Below are 21,160 nucleotides of genomic sequence, written 5' to 3'. Positions count from 1 at the left end.
ATCATACGCGTCATCATTCCGCGACGTTTTCAACAGGATACTTCGCGGGAAATTTAAAATTGCAATTTAGTAAACTAAACCAGCCGTATTGGCATGTGTTGCAATGTTAATATTTCATCATTGATATATAAACTATCAGACTGCGTGGTCGGTAGTAGTGGGTTTCAGTAGGCCTCTAATAAGCATATATACATACAATATATAGTATCACAAAAGTGAGTACACCCTTCAACCATCTTTTCAATAGAGAATACGAGAAATTAAGTGTGGATATACTTTAGAGTAGTCAATGTACAGCTGGTTTACAAAGTGTCATTTCTTGAAGTAAGTAATACACAGTGATGGGCAGTAACAAGCTACATGTAGCGAAGTTATGTAGCTAAACTGCATTTCTCACCAGCTTGGCCGTGGCTTCACTACTTTTTGAACGAGTAGCGATTCCTGTAGCGTGGCTACTTTTAGACTCATGTAGCAAGCTAACTTACATCAAAGCTACAAGCTACACAGAGAATAAATGGAATGAGACTCCTGGCCAAATAAATTATGTAAAAAAATACAATGACCTGAATGAATTAGAACATCCATACATGGAGAATATCCATGATGGTTGGTTGGTGTTTGTATGAAGAGTCACAATTGGCTGAGGTTAGGGTGAAACCTTATGGACTGGCCAAACAGAGGCAACATAAAACATCGAAACCAGGAAGCCAAATCATAACAGACAGTCATGTCACGAAGGGAGAATCGGAGAAAGAGGGATGCTTCAAGCTGATGACTCAGAAAAAAATAGACATACTTGAAAATGGCAGAGAATGGATTCCCTCTCACAGATTTCCCTTTATTGATGCCCTATTTATACAAATCGATATGTCTAGGGAAAACAACGGACAAAACCTTAGTTTTTCGTTGTTTCCTCTGTAAACCAAAATCTTAACTGCTCTCTTCATCTAAGATGTCCAACACAAATTTACAAATTTACATTAAGGTGAATTGAGTTCATGAAATGTTTTTTTTCACATAACCATTACCAACTGATCCCAAACACACAAGTCAGTTTTTTCGTCCAGATATGGCAAGACGCTGTTTTGTTTTCTTTTACTTTAGGATGAGAAAATGAACATTATAGGAGTGGGCCATAGAAAAGGTAAACTAAAATAAATACATACAGTGGGGTGCGGGGAGGAATTTCTAGGGTGTCATCAGCTAAATAACAATTAATAGTAATGGACCCTTATTGTGTCCATTGAGACACTCAGTTACATTAATATTGATATTATATTGGGGACGGCGTGGCGCGGTTGGGAAAGTGGCCATGCTACCAACCTGAAGGTTACTGATTTAATGCCCACCTTCTATCAACCTTGTCATGTCCTTTGTGCCCTTGAGCAAGGCACTTCACCCTTGCTCCTGATGAGTTGTGGCTAGGGCTTTGCATGGCAGCTCCTGCCATCAGTGTGTGAATGTGTGTGTGAATGGGTGAATGTGGAAATAGTGTCAAAGTACTTTGAGTACCTTTAAGGTACAAACCCCGTTTCCAGATGAGTTGGGAAATTGTGTTATATGTAAATATAAACAGAATACAATGATTTGCAAATCATTTTCAACCCATATTCAGTTGAATATGCTACAAAGACAACATATTTGATGTTCAAACTGATAAACATTTTTTTTGTGCAAATAATCATTAACTTTAGAATTTGATGACAGCAACACGTGAAAAAGAAGTTGGGAAAGGTGGCAATAAATACTGATAAACTTGAGGAATGCTCATCAAACACTTATTTTGAACACCCAACAGGTGTGCAGGCTAATTGGAAACAGGTGGGTGCCATGATTGGGTATAAAAAAAGCTTCCCAAAAATGCTCAGTCTTTCACAAGATAGGATGGGGCGAGGTACACCCCTTTGTCCACAACTCTGTGAGCAAATATTCAAACAGTTTAAGAACAACGTTTCTCAAAGTGCAATTGCAAGAAATTTAGGGATTTCAACATCTACGGTCCATAATATCATCAAAAGGTTCAGAGAATCTGGAGAAATCACTCCACGTAAGCGGCTTGGCCGGAAACCAACATCGAATGACCGTGACCTTCGATCACTCAGAACTCACTGTAGCCAAAAACCGAGTTCAATCTCTAAAGGATATCGCCACATGGGCTCATGAACACTTCAGAAAACCACTGTCACTAAATACAGTTTGTCGCTACATCTGTAAGTGCAAGTTAAAGCTCTACTATGCAAAGCGAACGCCATTTGTCAACAACATATAAGTTAAAGTACCAATGATTGTCACACACATACTAGATTTGGCGAAATTATTCTCTGCATTTGACCCATCACCCTTGATCACCCCCTGGGAGATGAGAGGAGCAGTGGGCAGCAGCGGTGCCGCGCCCGGGAATCATTTATGGTGATTTAACCCCCAATTCCAACCCTTAATGCTGAGTGCCAAGCAGGGAGGTAATGGGTCCCATTTTTATAGTCTTTGGTATGACTCAGCCGGGATTTGAACTCACGACCTACCGATCTCAGGGTGGAAACTCTAACCACTAAGCCACTGGATTTGAACTCACAACCTACCGATCTCAGGGCGGACACTCTAACCACTAGGCCACTGAGTAGGTCATATATATAGAAACGCTTCTCTGAGCCCGAGTTAATCTAAGATGGACTGATGCAAAGTGGAAAAGTGTTCTGTGGTCTGACGAGTCCACATTTCAAATTGTTTTTGGAAACTGTGGACATTTGTGTCCTCTGGAACAAAAAGGAAAATAACCATGCGGATTGTTATAGGCGCAAAGTTCAAAAGCCAGCATCTGTGATGGTATGGGGGTGCATTAGTGCCCAAGGCATGGGTAGCTTACACATCTGTGAAGGCACCATTAATGCTGAATGGTCCATACAGTTTTTGGAGCAACATATACTGCCATTCAAGCAACCATAGACGCATTGCTTCATAGTAAAAGAGTGCGGGTACTAGACTGGCCTGCCTGTAGTTCAGATCTGTGTCCCATTGAAAATTTTGAAGCCTAAATTACGACAACAGAGACACAGGACGGTTGAACCACTTAAACTATACATCAAGCAAGAAATGAGAAAGAATTCCCCTTAAAAGCTTTAAAAATGTGTCTCCTCAGTTCCCAAATATTTAATGAGTGTTGTTAAAAGAAAAGGTGATGTAACACAGAGGTGAACATGCCCTTTCCCAACTACTTTGGCACGTGTTGCAGCCATGAAATTCTCAGTTAATTATTATTTGCAAAAATAAAATAAAGTTTGTGAGTTTGAACATCAAATATCTTGTCTTTGTAGTGCATTCAATTGAAACTTGGTTGAAAAGGATTTGCAAATCATTCTATTCCGTTTATATTTACATCTAACACAATTTCCCAACTCATATGGAAACAGGGTTTGTAGAAAAGCACTATAAATGTATAACTCACTTACCATATTATACATGTGGGCCAACAGATATGGTAAATGGGTTGTACTTGTATAGCGCTTTTCTACCTTTTTTAAGGAACTTAAAGCGCTTTGACACTATTTCCACATTCACCCATTCACACACACACACACACACACACATTCACACACTGATGGCGGGAGCTGCCATGCACAGCGCTAACCAGGACCCATCAGGAGTATTGCAGTAATACACATGCACTTTGTTGTGATTGTAAAGCCTATTTTGCACATTACTGTGTACCATGTTGGTCAGATGCTATTCTCGGTCTTTGTTGAACAGTATTCATAATTTTTCTTCAGCAGATAATCGTATTACAATTACAGAGAGAGAAAAAAAAAATATCGCAACTTTCACTTTCTCCTATGATTTTACAGCAACAAACACTTAAAAAGAACTTGCACTTTCGATTACATTTCTCAAAAATAACTTTTGCAAATGCAAGCGTCTTAAAAAAGGCCTGCAAAATCCAGGGTAGACTGGTAAACTGCAATCAATTTTTAAAAACATTCAATATATCATGGAAATAAAGCATATTTTATTAGTTGTTGAAATAATGTGCTATTTGGGTTTAGGTTTACATAAAAAACTAATTATAAATTTATAAACTCACAACCAGATGTTTTGTTGAAAACAAAACAAGCTTTAAAACAACTTTTCTGCAACCTTATAAAATCAGGCATTGTAGGCTGCCAAATGCTGAAGAGACGGGTAATAGCGTTAGGAACGAGGGAGAATACTGCTTAGCCAGCATCAACACCACTGATAAGTTCATTGTAAACAACAACAACACGCAGAAGTCTCACAAAGATGCTGGTAGGCGAAAGTCCAACAACAGGTGTTAATGTTTTTGACCGGTGCAGTTTAAAGACCCTACATTTATGGTATTATGTTATATTTTTAGTAAAGTAGGTCATGATTAGGCGTACCCTGAGCCTGCGGAGGATGGCAGTCACACGGCGGTGCAGGGTGTCCCAGCGTCGGTTGCCCTCATGGACCATAGCTTTGAGCTGGATGGCGCGGTCGGTACGGTTCTCCCTGGCCAGGCGGCGGTACTGGTTGTTGACCAGTTCTAACTGGGTCAGCCGCTCGTGGACCTGTCTTTGAAAACTCTAAAGAAGACAGTGAAATTGTGGTTGTACTGTAGTAGTACTGCAGTACTTAGTTTCCAAAGATGTGTTCAAACAAGATACAGTGAGGCAAAAAAGTATTTAGTCAGCCACCGAATGTGCAAATTCTCCCACTTAAAATGATGACAGAGGTCTGTAATTTTCATCATAGGTACACTTCAACTGTGAGAGACAGAATGTGAAAAAAAAATCCAGGAACTCACATTGTAGGAATTTTAAATAATTTATTTGTAAATCATGGTGGAAAATAAATATTTGGTCCACCATTCAAAACTCTCCCTGATGGAAGGAGGTTTTGGCTCAAAATCTCACGATACATGACCCCATTCATTCTTTCCTTAACACGGATCAATCGTCCTGTCCCCTTAGCAGAAAAACAGCCCCAAAGCATGATGTTTCCACCCCCATGCTTCACAGTAGGTGTGGTGTTCTTGGGATGCAACTCAGTATTCTTCTTCCTCCAAACACGACTAGTTGAGTTTATACCAAAATGGATACATGGATGATACAGCAGAGGATTGGGAGAATGTCATGTGGTCAGATGAAACCAAAATATAACTTTTTGGTATAAACTCAACTCGTCGTGTAATTTACAAATAAATTCTTTAAAATTCCTACAATGTGAATTTCTGGAGTTTTTTGTCACATTCTGTCTCTCACAGTTGAAGTGTACCTATGATGAAAATTACAGACCTCTGTCATTATTTTAAGTGGGAGAACTTGCACAATCGGTGGCTGACTAAATACGTTTTTGCCCCACTGTATGTCCTCGCAACTTGCCTCAAACTTCTTAAGCTCGTCCTTTGCGACGGAATAAAGAACATCTCCCGAGTTGGGGTTGGCAGCAGTGTACTCGGCCATCTTGAGCCAATCCTCGAACCGCGAATAGTCTTCCAGGAACTTGCACCACAGCCTCCATGTTTCCTCAATTCTACAAGCAGGCATGAGGGAGACATTGTGGGTTGTTATTCTGTGGAACTGGCGGTTAATAGCCTTTGAGCAATGTCAGTTGTGTACCACTAAAATCTAAAAAGTACTCCACAAAAGTGACACCACTTAATTCATCAGAAGTTGTGCTCCACCATGATATTCAACTGGCGTCCCGGGGGCCAAATTGACCCGGGAATGACACCATACCGCCCCCCGAGTTCATTTCAAACATTTTTGCCACATTTTTACCGTACTGTGATTTATATAACTAAGGTGTTGCTGTAGCTCGTTTAGTCCGGATGCAGTCAGTAGTCATTTGTTCAACTCTCCTCTCTTCTTAATTTGGGCTATTCAACTGTGCCAAAAATTTGAAACTCATATTGTTGCAACTGATTCTTAAAAACAAAAACACTAAAGCAGGGGTTCTTAACCTTTTATTTTACCCCTGGGCCTAACTTTTACATTACAGAAGGGCCCGGGACCCAATCAAGTTTTAACTGACAAAAAATTTTACATACAATTGTGCCTAAATAAATAAACTCAATTAATAATGAATATGTTTTTTTAACTAAATTGTCAAAGTGCAAATGAAAAAACAGCTTTAACACTTCAGGCATAATTTTTGCACCTAAGAAACTTCTCCATGACTTTAGCTCCAGACTTCTTTTGGTTGAGATTGTCATTATTGCCACAACTTTTTAAATAAATGATAATAAATATTCAGAGGGGTCACCTGACCACTGTGACGTGTTGCCAATCCGCGGTTCTTACAGGCGTGGCCAATAAGGCAGACCTGTCCAGTCTACCTGGATGGCTCTCCCCACCCCGCCGCTTGTTAATGGAGGAGTGAATCCCAAGTATGCGAGAGCATGAATGCTGCCTCATCTCGATTGATGGTTTCCTTGGGCCGCTTCCTTAGTTTGATCGCCTACTTTGCTGTTACTTTTTGTCCCAATGATTTTGGTATTGTCCCAGTCCATGATGTGGTTATTTGCAAGGATCTGATATGGCTGATTTTAAGATTTCCGGTCAGGATTTTTGTTTTAGGCTTCTTGAGAACCTTCCAGTTGTCTCTTTTTCACATTCTTTCTGAGGTTATTTCTTCTTTGTTTCTTCTATGTATGATTGTTTGCATGATTGACACGAGATTTTGTAAATTATATTGCCTTTCTTGCCTTGTTCTATTTTGTCCTTTCATGATCTACTGTATTGGTTCTGTTATAACCCTATAGTGCAGTGGTTCTCAACCTTTTTTCAGTGATGTACCTCCTGTGAACATTTTTTGATTAAAGTACCCCCTAATCAGAGCAAAACATTTTTGGTTGACAAAAAGAGATAAAAAAGTAAAATACAGCACTATGTCATCAGTTTCTGATTCATTAAATTGTATAACAGTGCAAAAGTTTGCTCATTTGCAGTGATCTTTCTTGAAATATTTGGAAAAAAAGATATAAAAATAACTAAAAACCTGTTGAAAAATAAACAAGTGATTCAATCATAAATAAAGATTTCCACACACAGAAGTAATCATCAACTTAAAGTTCCCTTTTTGGGGATTGTAATAGAGATCCATTTGGATTCATGAACTTAATTCTAAACATTTCTTCACAAAAAAAAAAAAATGTTTAACATCAATATTTATGGAACATGTCCACGAAAAAATCTAGCTGTCAACACTGAATATAGAATTGTTGCATTTCTTTTCACAGTTTATGAACTTACATTCATATTTTGTTGAATTATTATTCAATAAATATACTTATAAAGGACTTTTGAATTGTTGTTATTTTAAGAATATATAAAAAAAATCTCATGCACCCCTTGGCATACCTTCAAGTACCCCCATTTGAGAACCACTGCCCTAGTGTATGGTAAGGTATGACCTCTGTGTTGTTTATTTTTTTTGACTGCAGATGACAGTCAAAACATGTCAGGTAAACATTCCATCTAATATACCAAAAATACTGCTTGATTACAAGAACATTTGAAAAGAATATGAAGACATAATGAATAAGAAGACAAAATGAACCTTTCTGAGCAACTTATTGCCACAAGTTGTGGGAAAGTGTATTACAACTGAGTACGGCATTGTGGCCTCTACAGACCACGGTAAGGAAACATTTTTTGCGGGCTTTGAGGGACAATGGGACCCAGCCCTATGGTTAAGAAATCCTGAACTAGAGTGATGTCATAGAGATGATTGTTAACTAACTTTTTTGCTGAAGGCCCTTAAAATCAGCAGAGCGTTCCTGTAACTCTGACAAAATAAATAGACCAAAAATCAAATGGTTCTTCGGAATCTACAAAACAAGACCAGTAGTGAAGAGAAAAGTCCGGACTCCCGGTACTTGGCTTTCAGTAAATGTTGCCCCTAAAACAATTTAGTTGAACATCCCTTATCTAGACTATAGGTTTTCAAAGTGTGCTAGAGTAAGCCTCCTTCAGAGGTTTGTGTTTTTTAATCTTTATTTTTCCCAAACTGCTTCTGAAAATAGTCAAACCAATAATAAGGTGGTAAAAATAGTGTATAATAATACACACTTAATATATCCATCCATCCATTTCCTACCGCTTATTCCCTTGTGGGGTCGCGGGGGGCGCTGGCGCCTATCTCAGCTACAATCGGGCGGAAGGTGGGGTACACCCTGGACAAGTCGCCACCTCATCGCAGGGCCAACATAGATAGACAGACATTCACACTCACATTCAAACACTAGGGCCAATTTAGTGTAAGTAGTTGCAAATGAACATTTGATACAGGTTCTTTAGTTTAAATGCATACATATTTTATATTATACAGTGGAACCTCGATTTACAAACCTAATTGGATCTTGAAGAGTTTTGTAAATTTTTAAAGTTTGTTTATTGAAGCATATTCTTCCATTAGAAACAGCCTCGACCTATTTTTGTACAAGTTTGTACACTTTGATGTACAGTACTCTATGGCACTTTATATTGTGTTCAAACAAACATAACAAGGAGGTGCTGAATTAACTGTCTATTAAGTTAAAACAACAATGGCAAGCTCAACTGTGCCGTAAGCCCACACACAAAAGTCCTTTTGGTGCCCTCAAAAACAATGAGACATCCCAAAAATCTTTAACCATATTGTTAGAGTAATTTACATTTAAAACAGTGAGTTATTGGCAAAGGAGGAGGAGCTCACGAAAGGAGAGAAACAAGCAAAAAGAGGGAGAAAAAGGGGTGAGGGGGCGTGTGTGTTTTGGAAGAGGCAAAAGGGTAGTCTTCTTTGCTGTGAAATAAATTTGCTTTGGCATCGTTTTCCAGAAAAGTCTGTTCCCAGCACAAATAAACACTTGCTGTTTTTTTCTTCAATCTCCTCAATACGAGCAAGCACAAAATGGCTGCCAACGGGACACAAAATAAATAAATTAAGCGTTCGTACACAGAGACATGGTTTGCACACAGAAGCATATTCGGCACAATCTAAAGGTTCGTAAATCGAAAAGTTTGCAAACAGAAGGGTTCATAAATGGAGGTTCCACTGTATTAATGTTAATTGTGTGATGTTGGCCGAGTGTCCCACCTGAGCCTCCTCTCCAGAGCCATGGCGCAGATGGTCCCCCAGCGCTGGTCCAGGCTGCGACTGGTCGTCTGCAGCAAGTCGATTTCCGCCTCGGTGGAGCCGGCGGCATCTTCGTCCCCCAGCAAAACGTTGCACAGGCTCAGCACCGATGCCACGCCCTCTGTGTGCTGTTCGATGTCCCGCTGCAGCTCCTGGACACACACAGACACACAGGTAGCAGCCATGGCTTTAAGTTCCCAAACACACAAACGCACTACGGAAGACGCGGACAGACAGCTGCATTATGAGCCAACCCCCTCCCAAAATTAAACAATGGCGTGATCGAGATTAATAATTCATTAAAAAGACATGCAAGAAGTGGGGTACAGAAACAAGTCCAGTCAGAGCAAAAACAAAACATTAAGTGAAACTGAATATGTGTTACCTGGTGCTCAGCCAGTCTCCTTTGGATCTCCTGATGGTGACACACGCTGTAGGTGATGGGCCTGGAGAGCTCGGCCTCAACGCGGCAAAGCCAGGAATGGATGTTACTCATGTTTTTGTCCAACTGCTGAACGGTAACCAAAGTGTCCTTCAACTTCCTCACCCTAAAGACACAAACGGTGATGTTAAAGCACTCACTCCAGGATTTCACTCCACTTTGTTTTTTTCTATTGGCCTGCGATGCCTCAATTCTCGGCAGATTTTTCCAGAAAGTTGCGGCAAAAGTTGTGATGTTCTGAGGCTTGTTTTGTTCAAAAAGTTGTGATTTTATGAATGTTATTTTTAAACATGACCTCAAAAACCACAATTTCATCAAACACTGCGTGCATTGTTTTACTTGTTTTATACCGCACAGACCCAAAGAGAGACACTAGATGGCAGTAAAACCACATAGAGCGAACAAACTTAACGCTATGAAAATTTTATGTCACGGTTATTGTGACTAAAGTTAGCATTAGTATCATTAATGTGGTTAAATGTGCTCAAAAAGATACACACTGAATTTTTTTTTTCAATATAAACTAAAGACGCTTCACGGTGGGAGAGGGGTTAGTGCGTCTGCCTCACAATACGAAGGTCCTGAGTAGGCCTGGGTTCAATCCCGGGCTCGGGATCTTTCTGTGTGGAGTTTGCATGTCTTCCCCGTGAATGCGAGGGTTCCCTCCGGGTACTCCGGCTTCCTCCCACTTCCAAAGACATGCACCTGGGGATAGGTTGATTGGCAACACTAAATTGGCCCTAGTGTGTGAATGTGAGTGTGAATGTTGTCTGTCTATCTGTATTGGCCTGCGATGAGGTGACGACTTGTCCAAGGTGTACGCCGCCTTCCGCCCGATTGTAGCTGAGATAGGCACCAGCGCCCCCCGCGACCCCAAAGGGAATAAGCGGTAGAAATGGATGGATGGATGGATGGATAAACCAAAGAGACAGTCCGTTAGAAAACTATGTTGCTTGTTTTGTGTTTCCTATGCTTCACTGATTTAGTACTTACTTGTATTACTTTATCTGTTTAAATGAATGATACATTATTGGTTAAATGTTGTTTTTTACTGTAACTTTAAAATTTGTTACAGTAAAAAACTGCGTAACATTTAAAATCTATTTATTTCTGGTGGGGGTTGTGGCATCCTTCTCTGTTCAGCGGTCTTGAATGCAGTGTCAAAAGACCTCCTCTTGTATTCCTTTTAGAACAATCGCTGTGTTGTAAGACATCACAGCTTGAAGGTTCAATGTGCACAATTAAGTAGTTAAGTTGCTCAGACAGTAATGTTCACAGAATGAGGGATGTCGTTTCTTAATGGGGAAAAACGATAACTTTTGTTTTCATGTTACCATTTAAGATGGCGAGCTGGCGCAAGTCAGTCCGTGAGTTTTTCAAAGTGCATTTATCAATCAGGGTGTTTCAATTATTTTTATTTAAACGGTAATGCTAACCGTCAGGAGTTTTACAGCGCTTATTATTAATACCGTTTATCATTACATCCCTACGCAAAACTCATTGTCAAAATATTGCCCTTTGTGTATATTATTTTATTTTTCATCCCATTTACCCCTGCCTACATGTTAAGAGCATTTATAAACCGTTGAGGGCAATATATAACGATCATTTTTGTTGGTAAATGAGAGACGAGGGATTATCATCACACTATAACATCTCGAACATGTAAATGCTCCCCAATTGCGAGGTCAGAAATGCAAATGACAACAGGGTTGTAATTGCCTGACTTTGGATAAATAAATGTTAGATACATATATCAATACATGTAAACTAGGAAGGCTGGGCGCCCGTGTGTTGCTAAATGTTTATATACACGACAACAGTGGTTCTCAAATGGGGGTACGCGTACCCCTGGGGGTACTTGAAGGTATGCCAGGGGGTACGTGAGATTTTTTTAAAATATTCTAAAAATAGCAACAATTCAAAAATCCTTTATAAATATATTCAGTGAATGATACTTCAACAAAATATGAATGTAAGTTCATAAACTGTGAAAAAAAATTCAACATTGCAATATTCAGTGTTAACAGCTAGATTTTTTTGTGGACATGTTCCATAGATATTGATGTTAAAGATTTCTTTTTTTGTGAAAAAATGTTTAGAATTAAGTTCATGAATCCAGATGGATCTCTATTACAATCCCCAAAGAGGGCACTTTAAGTCGATGATTACTTCTATGTGTAGAAATCTTTATTTATAATTGAATCACTTGTTTATTTTTCAACAAGTTTTTAGTTATTTTTATATATTTTTTTCCAAATAGTTGAAGAAAGACTACTACAAATGTGCAATACCGTTATACACTTTAATAAATCAGAAACTGATGACATAGTGCTGTATTTGACTTCTTTATCTCTTTTTTTTTCAACCAAAAATGCTTTGCTCTGATTAGGGGGTACTTGAATTAAAAAAATGTTCACAGGGGGTACATCACTGAAAACGGTTGAGAACCACTGCACTAAAGTGATCAGTTCAGGTAACCTCAGATCTATTTGTACTTCATTCCATGAACATGGCGCAGCAAATCTCAAGGCTTTTTTTTACTGAGACTTGTGTTGGCTCGAGGAATCAACACGCCAAGAATGTCCTGTGAGAAACTGTAGAGATTGGAGTCTCTACACACAAAAGTACATCAATAAGGGGGAATCAGGCCAAGAAGAGATTTACATATAAATACCATCCATAAATAAAATCTGCATACTGATAAAAAAGTACAGATTGCCTTTGTATACAAAGTGCAATGGTTTAAAAGGTATCCACAACTACTAATAAAACTTAAGACAGTGATACACAATATCCAGTTTTTTCAAGTAAGTGTCGGGTGCATTAATTAAAAGAGAATCTCCATAATCTAGCAAAGGCATAAAAGTGGTCAGAATCGATTGTGTTCTAACTTGTAGGGGACTTGTTCTAAAAGGAAAAACCCAATTTAATTTTAAGTTTAGCCACAAGTTTTTCTATGTGTGACTTAAAAGGTAGGTAGAAGTTGTTCTCAGCTACACGGAACGTTGACTTTTGTGCTGTCTGAGCAATAAAGAGTTGATATATTGTTACATTGTGTTGCTGCTTTATCTACACTTTAATACATGTTGTACATTAAAGATAACACCAACCCAATGCAGTTCAAAATATGCAAAACTGTCGGGAAAAAAAATATATATATATATTTTAGCTTTGTGTTATGCAGTAAATGACAAATCAAATGTGTAATATTTATTAAAATATATAATTAATACATTCTCAGAATAAGCCGAGAGGCCAATAAAAAACAAGCTGTGGCCCCTAAACCGCCCTTTGGATACCACTGTCAGTTGAAAAATACCAAGGCTAAAACTATTTTTTAATATCGTTTTGTTTTTATTTAATTTGATTCATTAAAGTTTACGAGATTCTTAACCTCGATGGGTCTTCCTGGGAAAAGTAAAAAAAAAAACACAACATATATATATATATATATATATATATATATATATATATATATATATATATATATATATATACATATATATATACACACACACACACACACACACACATACATATATATATTATTAACTCAATTAACTCAATTAATTCAGTGCATTATTTGTAATTGTGTTTTACATGTTACAGATGTGTTTTACATGTTACATATTTTTGTTTATGTATAGCATGCAATATAAATGTGGCTGTAGGAAGAAAACTGTATTGAGAGTGTGATACAGTGGAAACAACACTTCTGTCTAAAGTGTTGTATAGGGTGGAGGCATGGAATAGTAACAACTTTGTACATTTCTGCACTTGCATAGCACATGATTAGAAAGTGGGAACATCTCTCACACAAGGAAATAAGAGGATATTTTTTTTCCCCCAGCTGTGTGCTGCTAGGTACATTTAATCATCCCGTCTGAAAGGACACAAAGACGACACATTTACAGCAAGCAAAAAAAAGTTAAAGGTCTTTTCTTTGAATTTCTCAGGTGTCTCCCATTGGAAACCCCAAAAGTTACTATGGCAACGAACCCCCCCCGTTGGTGTCTTGGTAACGGTCTGGACAATGGGCACCCCCCCCAGTCTTAAAAAGCCTGAAGTGTGCCCCATTCTGGAGTTCTGAGTTAATGCCCTTTATTTGCGCCATTCTCTCCTGTTGAGCTCCAGCAAGGCCGGTCAGTGTGAAGACAACTAAGATGCTCTCTGCCCCACGTAACACGCACTTAAAACTGCTTCTGAGTGTAATTGGGAGGCCGGAGAATGTTTGAAAAGGTCCTAACAGATGGTGGCCATTGAGCAATGAAACTTAACCAAACATTGTTTTTTTCCCAAGAAGTAATTGAAACACTACTTTGCATACATTTAGTACAGGGGTGTCCAAAGTGTGGCCCACAGCTTATTGTCAAAATAAAAACAAACAAAAAAACGTCAACAATGAAAGGAATTGAGCAATGAGAAAAAGTAGGAATTTTGATTCTATTAATAATACACCGTCACCTATAACACAAAGGTGACAAACGTCAGTCTTTAAAATTACGTCGGTTTTTAGCATTTCTATTACAAAAAAAATTTCAAAACATACCCCGCATTCTTTCAATTTTCAGTATGTCGCCATCAGTGGAAAAAATGTTTGGACAGCCCTGATTTAATAGCACTCAAAACCATTCAACCCATTTATCGGTTAGGTTTATAAACGTGCAGTAATTTGCAATACAACTACGAAGTAAAAGCTTATCTCAACACCTAAAGGTTTAATTGTATTGCCAAAATGACAAATACATAACTAAAAGTGTCTCAACGCACAAGCATGGCACATGAACAGTAAACATATCTTTTACCTATACAAGGGTATGTGACAACAAACCTCAAAGAGAATCCATTCATCCATTTTCTACCGCTTATTCCCTTTGGGGTCGCGAATGTGACGACCAAATTGAGTTTTCTGCCAGCCACTCCTGTCATCATTTGCATTTCAAAATATGGGTTAAAAGCTAGCTATGAATTTTTAACGATAACTTTAAATTCACACGTTTAAAGTACTGGTGTTGTTATAAGCCCAATGTGTAAAACCACTATAGAGGAATATTTTGAATTTGACAAGAAAAACCTCAGAATAATTTTGCTCATTTAGGGATGCCGCTATCGATAATTTTAGTGATCTATCGATTTTATTGTTCGATTAATCCGATAAAACCCACTTAACAGCCTCAATGCGTATTGTAGGGGAAATAGTTGAAATAAACAATTTTTCAGCTGGCCAAAACCTTAATTCTTTTTCCAATAAATGCACATTAACATTGAAATATAATTTTTTATAATGTACACATTAACAACAATTTTAAGTAAACAAATCTGTCATATACAGTGACCGTGCGGAAACCATGTCCACGTATTCCAGGCAATATTATTTATCTCATTATATAAAATATAACTTACTTCACCAATTATAATGTATTTATTTATTTTTATTGTGATTACTTATGGAGTATATGGTGAATAAATTGAGAATAGGAAGTGAACAAAATTTTTAGCAACTGTTATGTAAAAGAAAAGGGGTAGGATTAAATAAACTCTGCTTCTTCCTACTCCTTTTCGAACAAGTTGAAAAGAGAAACTGGAAATTGTGATGTATCATGTTGTATGCTTGAATGTTCGAAATAAACTCAAACTCAACTCAACTCTACGTGGTCAATATTTGATAACTTATTATTAGTTACACACATCAAAAATGTATACAGAATATAAATTAAAGTTTTATTTTTAATCAAAATAACTGATTAATCGTTGCGGCCCTACGCTAATCACAAGTTCAACTTACGCCAGAGAGGACTATGTAGGGGAGCCCGGATCCCAATTACGTAAATGTCCATGACAATTTGAGACGGCGCCCTCTGGTTGCGAGCATAACGAGTGTGACAACTAATACAGTACAAATTGTCCCCAACAACAAAAGGATGCAGATATAACTTCATAGCTTTTATCTCAGGGGTGTCCAAAGTGCCTAGGAGTCTTGTTCACGAGTGGGGGAAGAGTGGATCGTGAGATCGACAGGCGGATCGGTGCGGCATCTTCAGTAATGCGGACGTTGTACCGATCCGTCAGGTTGAAGAAGGAGCTGAGCCGGAAGGCAAAGCTCTTAATTTACCGGTCGATCTACGTTCCCATCCTCACCTAGGGTCATGAGCTTTGGGTCGTGACCGAAAGGATAAGATTATGGGTACAAGCGGCCAAAATGAGTTTCCTCCACCGGGTGGCGGGACTCTCCCTTAGAAATAGGGTGAGAAGCTCTGTCATCCGGGAGGAGCTCAAAGTAAAGCCGCTGCTCTTCCACATCAAGAGGAGCTAGATGAGGTGGTTCGGGCATCTGGTCTGGATGCCACCCGAACGCCTCCCGAAGGAGGTGTTTAGGGCACGTCCAACCGGTGGCAGGCCACGGGGAAGACCCAGGACATGTTGGGAAGACTATGTCTCCCGGCCGGCCTGGGAACGCCTCGGGATCCCCCGGGAAGAGCTAGACGAAGTGGCTGGGGAGAGGGAAGTCTGGGCTTCCCTGCTTAGGCTGCTGCACCCGCGACTCGACATCGGATAAGCAGAAGATGGATGGATGGATGGATGGATGGATGGATGGATGGATGGATGGATGGATGGATGGATATACATAGCCTGTTTTTAGCTTCTTTTTTTTTTAAATAAAAAAAAAACAATCAATGGCCCCCGTTTACTTATCAATTGCGAAAAAAAGTTTGGCCACCTCTGTTTTAACCTATCCATAAAATGAAAAAAAATCAAACAGACCCAAGCAGCCTTTAATCTTTTTATTTTGTGGGTCTCGGTGGGAAAAAAGTTTAGGTCAGTTTTACTAAAACCAGCAAACATAAGCTCCTCTGTCTGGTGACAACACCATCTTTAAACTTGAACTTGAATAGCCAGACCCCAGTTAATGCTTACTTAGTATTTCAGCTTTCATGGCGGTGAGGCAAAGACAGCATCCACAGTCGCCGTAAATCCCGGACTGAAGCAGCACAGTCTACTAAATTGTGCCTTACTCTCATTCGCCCTCGCTAACCTCTGACAGCTCAACAAAAGCCAGAAGCTCCATGCGGAGGCCTGACAAAAAGACACAAAACCCGGTGAGGGGTCTGTGTGGAGTAAAAGGACAATAGAATGGGCACATGGAGGGGAAAAGGAGGCACAAGTTGTAGGATAAATGATGATATTGGAGGATGTTTTTTCTATCACTATACTGTACTTTTTATGCATACTGTCATGTACAGTAGCACAATAAGAGAATCGTGCCTTTGTGTGTAAGCCTGTATTAATTTTAATATATATTTTTTTTTTTACAAAAAGTAGTCTCTCTGTTGCTCCCTTAGCACTGCTGTCCTATTATTATATAGAAAGAAATGTATTTTTATGAGACAAAACAAAAAATGGATTTGCAACAAAAAAATAAAAACAAAAACAGATTTGAAATAGAAAAAAAATATCTGCAAACAAATACAAGTTTTGGTTGCAAATATGTTTATGTTACAATTCTTTATTCGGTTGTAAATTGTTTTGTTGACAAAACCTTTATGGTTTCGACTCAACTTCAATCTTGAGGGCTGGGCCTCCTCAGAACAGTATGTCTGTGCTATACACCTTCAAATGTGTTGAGGGCTTAAGTAGTCAGCGGCAACGTTCCCTTTAAGGCAGTGTTTTTCAACCACTATGCAGCGGCACACAAGTGTGTCGTGAGATACAGTCTGGTGTGCTGTGTGAGATTATGTAATTTCACCTAATTAGGTTAAAAATATGTTTTGCAAACCAGTAATTATAGTCTGCAAATAATGTGCAGTTGTTGAGTGTCTGTGCTGTCTAGAGCTTGGCAGAGTAACCGTGAAATACTCTTCCATACCAGTAGGTAGCTATTTGCTTTGTCGATGTCGGGGACTTGGTTTGTCGTGATCACAATATGCCGGAGGCAGCGTGGAGGTAAAAATGTATCTAATGCTTAAACCAAAAATAAACAAAATCTGAGTGCCCCCAAGAAAAGGCATTGAAGCTTAGGGATGGCTATGCAGAACGAAACTAAAACTGAACTGGCTGCAAAGTAAACAAAAACAGAATGATGGACGACAGCAAAGACTTACAACGTGTGGAGCAGACGGCGTCCACAAAGTACATATTACACTATTTTAAACAACTGGACGCTACTATAGGATGCCTGGTGGCATATATTGTGGTTGTCTACCTGGGACCATGCATTTCTACTTTGGAGAGAAATGTGTATGATTGTATGCAACCAGCCCTGCGATGAGGTGGCGACTATGCCCTGGGTGTACACCGCTTTCCGCCCAATTGTAGCTGAAATAGGCACCAGCGACCCCAAAGGGAATAAGCGGTAGAAAACGAATGGATTGATGGATGGATGCAACCAAATAAAAAATAGCAACTATACATTTTTGGGGAAAATTAAGAAACATTTTCCAACAAAAAATATTTTTGGGCGGGGTAGCAAAACATTTTTGTGTTGCAAATCTTTTTGTTTTGGTTTCAAATACTTATTGGTTTCCAAACCATTGTTTTCGGTTACTATTAACTTCAATCTTTTGGGCGGAGCCTCCTCAGAACAATATTCTCAAAGCCTTTCTTTTGGTCAGTTTTGTACATGATATGACAATCAACAATATCCCCACAAAGAAGGATAGCGTCCGCACAATTTAAATAGTCTTGATTGCGAAAACAAAGCAGGTGTGGGGAATAGCGTTCAAGGAAGACATGAAACTGCTACAGGAAAATCCCAACAAAACAGGAAAAGCCACCAAAATAGGAGCGCAAGATAAGACTAAAACACAACACACAGGAGAACACCAAAAAAACTCAAAATTAGTCACGTTGTGATGTGACGGTCCATCTACTTTGAGACAAGAGATATAGTGATGCATGGTTGGTTATGGTTGAAATGAATATCCAACAATTGCGAGAACGACTTTTTATTGTCAATATCGGCTGCTGAGTTTAATTTTTTTATGTTTTCTGCTGGTGGTCTGCCTCTGAATTAAAAAAAAAGAAAAATGTGCCTTGGTTCAGAGAAGGTTGAAAAACACTGCTCTAAGGTGTGCGCCTGCGCAATTGCGCACTGCTAACTTGTCAATGCCGTGCACAAAATCAAATATCGTGTGAACTTTGAACCAAATAAACACACTTTATTCTGTATGATTTTGAAATGCACCTGTGAGTGACAGGTGACCACCACAAATAATATTATTGCAACGTCTGTCGAGACGCTTTGAAAGGACAGGAATTCCATCCATCAGTTTATTGAACCGTTTGTCGGCCTTAAACAAACCAAAAACATTAAAGACTTTCATCTAGTAAAACTGGTCATTGTCTGCCATACAAACCAGGCCAAAACCAACTCTTTGTCATTTGTCATATCAACAACAGCCGCTCGCTCTCTTACTTGCACCAAACATGCTCTAAAGGCAATGATGCGTTTACGACCACACAAGAAGTCGAACAAGTCCAACGCAGTGTAAATTGAAGGTCTTTACACTACGACTCCCCGCTCAGATGTGTACTCATTCTACTGTCATTTATTATGAACGCTGATTTATGAATATTAATCATGAAATAATATTACTAGTTTACGGAAATGCTAATAAAGATATATTTTACAGAAAGTTACAGGAATGTACACTTCATCCCATGCTTACATCTCATTGTGCAAAATGTTAATGTTTTAAGGAAAACTCAATATAATCTCCGAAAGGGGTACACATTCTTTCCAGAGTAGGACCCCTACCCAGAAATACAAAATTAGTACATAGCTAAAAAGAAAAAAAAAATTGTTATTTTCATTGTAAATGGGCCAAATCACTTTTATTACAAAACAATTTCATGGAAATGGCTGCTGTCATTTGATTATAATAAAATATTTAAATTGTTATGTCAGGTTTGAGACAGGTGTGCTGCTGGAATGGCCACAGTGTGCACGTCTGATGTCCTCAATGCTTGGGGAGTTCTACCGTTTGTTCACAAACATAAAAAAATTGGATCCATTTTCAAAACTGACCAAAAGAAAGGCTTTGAGAATATTGTTCTGAGGAAATTCCGCCCAAAAGATTGAAGTTAATAGTAACCAAAAACAATGGTTTGGAAACCAATAAGTATTTGAAACCAAAACAAAAAGATTTGCAACACAAAAATGTTTTGCTACCCCGCCCAAAAATATTTTTGGGTTAGAAAATGTTTCTTAATTTTCCCCAAAAATGTATAGTTGCTATTTTTTATTTGGTTGCATCCATCCATCAATCCATTCGTTTCCTACCGCTTATTCCCTTTGGGGTCGCTGGTGCCTATTTCAGCTAGAATTGGGCGGAAGGCGGTGTACACCCAGGGCAAAGTCGCCACCTCATCGCAGGGCTGGTTGCATACAATCATACACATTTCTCTCCAAAGTAGAAATGCATGGTCCCAGGTATACAACCACAATATATGCCACCAGGCATCCTATAGTAGCGTCCAGTTGTTTAAAATAGTGTAATATGTACTGTACATGTACAATAGTCAAACAGTTGAATAATTAATACAATTTTACTGTGAACCACATAGGAAATGTACATTTGTGTCACAGACCATTGCTTTACTACTCAGGATACTGTTTTATCACTTTGTATTGTTTAGGAACGACAAAAGACCACTCAAGTGTACATGCTTAAAATGCCAACATAAAACACACTAATTATTATCATATTTGCAAACCACAACTGTGATGCAAAGAGTTGTCCATTGCTACTTTATATGTCGCTGAGAAAACCTCAATGGCATGGAATGTTTGACATACTTTCAGCTCCTTTGTGAACAATGCAGCTTTGTTTAAGTTCATATTTTGCTCCGAGAATGCTCTTTTTGTATGGTTGCTTTCAGAATGAGTGATATAATTGATGCTGACAGACCACTCCCCCTTCTCCTAGCCCACCATCCTCCTCCCCTCAGAGGCAGCGATAGAGGGGGCAATCAGTATGGACATAAAGACATATGGTCCTGTCTGCGATTCAAGCCCATCTACCTAGCAGTGCATTTGGGCAGCTGCCCCTGCACAGGAATATCCATCTGCCTGGATGAAGGGGGAGGATTAACCTGTCGGGTGTACATCAGTAGCCATGTATTCCTGACAGCTGCAAGGTAGAGTCAGTAACACCAGGTGGATGGACTCACATCAGAGCCATTGTGCTTTGTATTTGGTGGAAGATATGCTTGATTTTAAGCAACAGAGAATAATGAGGCTTCGCACGATTCATTTGCATTTACGTTCACTAATTTGCGCTGCAGCTCCTATAATTTGTGTTGTGTTCCTCCCACACTTGCTGCGTTAAAAGCTTGTCTTGATTGTTTTTCATTCTACATTACTGGATCTGCGAGCTTATTCACAATCTTTATGTGAGACGAAAAACACACGTTTTTCTTTTTTTAATGCATTCCAAATCATAAATAAATGCTAGCAAATGTCAGCTAACAATGAAGGTAATGGGATTCCCTTTTTTTCCGCCAATTAAGCCCTCTAAAAACATCCAATACCTCTGTTTAATATACATGCTGTAAGTATTAAAGCTGTAAATCTTTGGGTACCACACGATTCGATTCAATTCTTGGGGG

General features: G+C 38.9%; 1 protein-coding gene across 7 annotated transcripts in view; it reads right to left on the bottom strand.

The window, feature by feature from the left end:
* Positions 1-21,160, bottom strand: part of LOC133542047 (nesprin-2) — a 261,954-nt gene that overhangs the window by 31,670 nt on the left and 209,124 nt on the right. For 6 of the 7 annotated variants that reach the window (XM_061885855.1, XM_061885857.1, XM_061885854.1 and 3 more), the window contains 4 exons: positions 9,494-9,656; positions 9,070-9,260; positions 5,373-5,523; positions 4,392-4,574 (listed from right to left, as the gene is read on the bottom strand). In XM_061885855.1, coding sequence (XP_061741839.1) covers positions 4,392-4,574; positions 5,373-5,523; positions 9,070-9,260; positions 9,494-9,656 — 688 coding nt within the window. Of the gene's footprint in view, positions 1-4,391; positions 4,575-5,372; positions 5,524-9,069; positions 9,261-9,493; positions 9,657-21,160 lie in introns of those variants that run through there. The other variant, XR_009804037.1, reaches the window with a different exon arrangement.

The sequence above is a fragment of the Nerophis ophidion genome, linkage group LG24 (genome assembly GCF_033978795.1).
Source record: "Nerophis ophidion isolate RoL-2023_Sa linkage group LG24, RoL_Noph_v1.0, whole genome shotgun sequence".
NCBI classification, from domain to species: Eukaryota; Metazoa; Chordata; class Actinopteri; order Syngnathiformes; family Syngnathidae; genus Nerophis; species Nerophis ophidion.
The sequence above is the reverse complement of the archived record's forward strand: the minus strand, read 5'-3'. Positions and strand labels throughout refer to the sequence as shown.